Here is a 4793-nt window from a genome sequence, read left to right as displayed (position 1 = left end):
ATGACGAGTTAAACATAGTAAAAAATATAGAACAGTCCAGTAATCCTCTGAGAGTCAAATCAAACATCAATAACAGAAAAACGTGGCCGTTTTATACTATTCTATACAAGATTTAGCGCACTAACATATTTCGTAATAGCAATGTGGTGCCAGAGAAATCATTGAATATATAGACCACGCTGATTTCACAACAAACAAATTGTATTAATTGGCGAGCGAATAGGTTCTTCTTTCACGTGATGTGAAACGTAAACACAGTTTTTTAGTATAAAAACCATGCCAGATCAAAGAAAAATACATTAATTTTACAGAATCTTTTCTCGCCAGTTGTAGAAAAGCTACGGCCGTCCCGGGTCGATTTTGTCAAACGCCGCGGATGTATATTTTGACCTCCATAATATTTACCCGCCGTGTCAAAAGTAATTGCCTGTTTTAAGATGTTTTTACAAGATGCGATTGAAAGAAAAGTCTATACCTGCGCACGATCTTTAAAGACAGAATATCATAGTGAAATGTTAATGTTTTGACAAATAAGAAACTAAATTTGGGAGCGTTGAGAATCTTCCTAGGCTTTTGCTTTGTTTCGGGAATTTTAGGCTTGGCACACTTGTTTCCAAAAACGACTTTGACCTTTTTTTTTGCCCACCCCCCAGCCCCCATTTTCAGTGTTGATTAGTGCTAATTTTCTTTCCAAGCCGTCGCAGAAACATACAACACTGAAATGGGGGAGCGCGGGCTGAGTTTTATGCGAAACAGCTTGGGGTTTTGATATTTCTTTGCGGAAAGACAGAAAAAATCAGTTTTTCCGATAATATTTTGTCCGATATTGTGGATGTCTTCCCTTTTAAGGGAGAAAAGAGTCTTGAATGAGATTGTAAACCTACAATCCCGGACAAAATATATTGGAACTTTTCACATTTTGCATGTTTTTGCCCTGCTCACATCCCCTTCCCCCTATTTCAATGTTGCAAGGTGCCTTATAACCAATCGGCAGCCTGGCAACATTGAAATAGGGGGCAAGGGGGCCAAGAAGAGGATTTTTCTCAAAAGTTCCAAATATTTTGTCCGGGATTGTAGCGGTTTTAAAGAATCCATATTTATTTTACTCTGCAAATTAATATGCTCTATGGTTTCACGTGTTGCTCGGGCCGATCTCTTTAAATATCGCATGACCATAGCGGTCACAGATATTTTATATTATGCAAACTCAGTCGATCTAACATTGCATTATCCCACAAGTGTGAGTACTACTGATTTTAGAAAGAAATGCGAAATTGGGTTAAAAACAACTCAAAATATTTTAGCTCATAAATCTCAACCGACTGACTAGCTCGCTATGTTTAAAAATAATATATTCCTGACAAATAAAGAGATATTATAATAGTTGATGATCTAAAGTTCGTACTCATACTTTTCTAATAAACAAAATGAATTCACTCTATTTTCATAACAGACAGATTAATAAGAAATTCCGTATTAGAATTAGATAATGGAATACTTTTTTATAAAGAATCTAGCTACAGACTTTTTGGAAAAATTTCAGCATTCTTGTGTGCTTTAATGGTTCCTAATTTTGTTGTTGCTTGATCCTGGGGTTTTATAGCTAGTGGGAAAAGGTGTGTCAATGGTGGCAAAGCTTCGTTTTTTGTTGGACGAGCATGGTTAGTTCCATGCTCCTCCTCGCTTAACTTCCTTGAAACTAGGTTGCGATTAATGGTATCAAGCATTTAACCGTTTGGTTTGACATAGTACTAGGTAATAGAGAGTTCCCACAGCGAGTGAAGCAATATTGCGCAATATAAAATCCACCATTTTGTACTGACACGTCTCATTACGTTAGTGGATTGAAAGGAAGAACAAGGATGACATGAACTCAGATTACAAAAACCATGATCCTGCAACTTAAAACCGATAAAGAGAAAAGATATTAATTGAGAATACAGATCCGTCCGAGGTAGAAGAAGGTAAATATTTTGATGACATATCTGAGGTACCCACCATGTCGTATCCCGATATAGTAAAATACTTAGTGTTTTCACCAAGTCCTTTTACTGCTGAGGACATGAATGCTTGTTAAAGTTTGGAAGTATATAATTAAATTGTTGAGGTTGGGTTGGAGATGTGAAATGTTTGAATGCGCATCTAATCTTAAGCTATTTCGTGAAATGGTATTCTTCTAATGTTAGTTTTAGAGCTAGCTAGCTGGGTTAGCTAGTATTTACATGTATAGCTGAACTAGATAAAGTGTGCACACACGTAGCAGCATTGATGTTTTGGGTTGTCATTCGAGTAAAAATACTGCAGTCGAAATCAGTAACACAGGAAAATTTTACTGGTTAGTTCCTAAATCATTGATAATGCAATACCCAAGGAAGCTTCGGGAATTGATTTTACATCTGCTAGTAAAAAGAAAGCGAAGTTAGACGAAATCCTTGAATCGGATGCCTTTAATTTCTCCAATGGAAAAAAAAAGGTAAAAATTGTCCCGCTAAAAGACGAACGGAGAACGAGTTAAAGAAGTTTTACAATGTCCCTAGCCAATGCAAGTAAAAAAGAATCATTTTATCTGTTTTACTTTAAATCTAAACCATTAAATAATGAGTTTCCTGACGTGCTATAATATTTGAATAAACCTGAGTTTGCAAATCAAATTTTTGTTGGTTGATAAAGGTGGAGTAGTCGCACAGTCGCTTAATGTAACACAAGCACAGGCAGCATGCGTTGAAAAGAAAATACTTGACCAATTCTCAAATAACTAGTGGTTCAAATTTAGAGTTACATGTGTAACAGCCTCAGTTGCAAAAGAATACACCTTCATTGTCGTTAACAAGAAAAAAATGTTATCAAAATGAATATGGGAGTTGTGCCACTTCTTGGGGTTAAGACCATGAAATAACAGAACGGCTCATGTATAGAGATGCTATGTCATCCCTTCATAATTTTACGATGAAGGACCCGATTTAATACTACATACTTCCTACTTTTTTTCTTGCAGCCTCGCCTGATGGGACAGTAAGTTGTTCTTGCTGCAGTAATAGCTGCATTGAAATGTTTATACAAATTTCAAGACAACTTAATAGACAAAATGATAAACATTAGTTCTTATTTAGAGAAAGACGAACAAGGAAATGCATATACATAAATACGTGTATCAGATACAAGCACAACCACTGGTAACAGAATATAGCTATTGTGATTTGCTTGTTTGGACAAAAATCGATTCTGTTCAAATGGCAATAAATCCAAAGTATGTCATGTTTGAAGAAATTAAAGAAAAATATTTAATTTTTTGTAAAAGCTGGCCTTCCAGAATTGCTTGGTAAATCTTACACTAAAAGTTGAGCACGGCCAGATTTATCAATCGATAAATATAATGTATGGTGTTATTGCAGGTTACCAGAGGGAAAAAGGGAATTTAATTGTCTGTGACAACAATGACTGCAAAATTGGATGGTTTCACATAAAATGTTTGCGAATTAAAAGAATACCGAGAGGGAAATGGTTTTGTGCAGAGTGTAAAGAGGAAGACCGACAAAAACGTTTATCCAATAAAAACCACGCCAGTACACAAGCTAGCAAGTGAACAACACACATAAACCATTTTATCCATGCCTGTTAAATTTTTATTTTCTTTGGTTAATAAAAAATCAATAGGAGTAGTGTTATTTCATATGCTGTACTTTTGATATAGGGAGCCAATAACTCTTTCAAAATTAATTCGTACATTCGCTATTGTTCGTGTATTTTCAACTTCTAATGCACTTAGTTAAGTCTTTCTTCTAGTAAAAGCTGGTATTTTAAGCTTGGCAACGTAACAGCATATAGTTTTAGTTATGTGAATGCCTCGATCTGCCATTACTGTATCACTGCTGGATAATTTTCATAAAAATCCAGAATGTTCAGTGATATAATTTATCAGTTGTTCGCCGGCCCCAAATGAAGGAAATAGTTTTCCTGTGGGGTTATGGCTATCAAATACGTTATAGTACTTTTGAAGTCTTAAGATGACCACTAGGACGGTCAATAAGAAGTTCAAAACACATTGGCATTGATATTTGTAATTCTGGTTGTTCTGGCCTATAAACTAGTGAATATAATTCAATGTACAGGACATCTAAGCAATCCAGAAATGTTCTTAAAACAGTTTATTACGTCCAAAGTGGCAATGCCAAGTCTTACCGTTACAAAACATCAGAGAGGCTGCTCAGATTTTTAAAGTGTTGTACATTTAAATCATTTTTAAAAAATTCATACAGTGTCGGCAAGGTATCGTAACTTGACAGTCCTGTGTGGTGCAAAACTTTATCATCATCGTCCTTGAAAAACGAATTGTTATGTAATTTTGCTTGTAAGAACTATTGTCCATATAAAGTTTTCAATACTTCGATTTCTTGTAATAAGAGATTTTTTGCGTGCTAGTGCTAGAGTCTTCGCATAGAGAAAAAATAAACCAGATTGAACAGTTCTGTATTGTCAAATTGTGCTTTTAGAGGCATGTTCTCTAGAGGAGTACAACCTCTAGCTTATTTCCAAAGACCTAACAGGTTGAGTTCATCATTGCGGTGGCTTGCCACCTCTTTGTAAATTATTTTTTTATTTTTACCCAACCACTAAGGTAGTTAGTAACCAATTTCTTCCTCAGAAACCTTGCGCTTTTTTTTTCTGTGTCTCGGCACTTTTTAAAAATTGTTCTTCAGTTTGTTTGTTTTGACACGTTTAAATCTCGCTTTATTTGCGCTTTAATATCACAATGCCCAGGTTCAAAGTAGGTACGCAGTCGCAATTAGTTGTTT

The 4793-nt window shown here is 35.4% G+C and overlaps 1 protein-coding gene across 1 annotated transcript; it reads left to right on the top strand.

Annotated features, from left to right (window-relative positions):
- Window positions 1-2527: 2527 nt before the first annotated feature.
- On the top strand, window positions 2528-3770 carry LOC130642349 (uncharacterized). Its single transcript, XM_057449435.1, has 5 exons — window positions 2528-2546; window positions 2996-3012; window positions 3111-3291; window positions 3393-3579; window positions 3692-3770. Exons 1-5 carry the CDS (start codon window positions 2528-2530, stop codon window positions 3768-3770), a joined length of 483 nt encoding a protein of 160 aa, XP_057305418.1.
- Window positions 3771-4793: the final 1023 nt, after the last annotated feature.

This window comes from Hydractinia symbiolongicarpus, chromosome 4 (genome assembly GCF_029227915.1).
Source record: "Hydractinia symbiolongicarpus strain clone_291-10 chromosome 4, HSymV2.1, whole genome shotgun sequence".
Taxonomy (NCBI): Eukaryota; Metazoa; Cnidaria; class Hydrozoa; order Anthoathecata; family Hydractiniidae; genus Hydractinia; species Hydractinia symbiolongicarpus.
The sequence above is the reverse complement of the archived record's forward strand: the minus strand, read 5'-3'. Positions and strand labels throughout refer to the sequence as shown.

Coding starts and splice junctions, on each gene's coding strand:
- LOC130642349 (XM_057449435.1), top strand. Junction 3,292..3,392: donor AGAAAAATATTTAATTTTTT/GTAAAAGCTGGC, acceptor GTGTTATTGCAG/GTTACCAGAGGGAAAAAGGG. Junction 3,580..3,691: donor GCCAGTACACAAGCTAGCAA/GTGAACAACACA, acceptor CTTTTGATATAG/GGAGCCAATAACTCTTTCAA.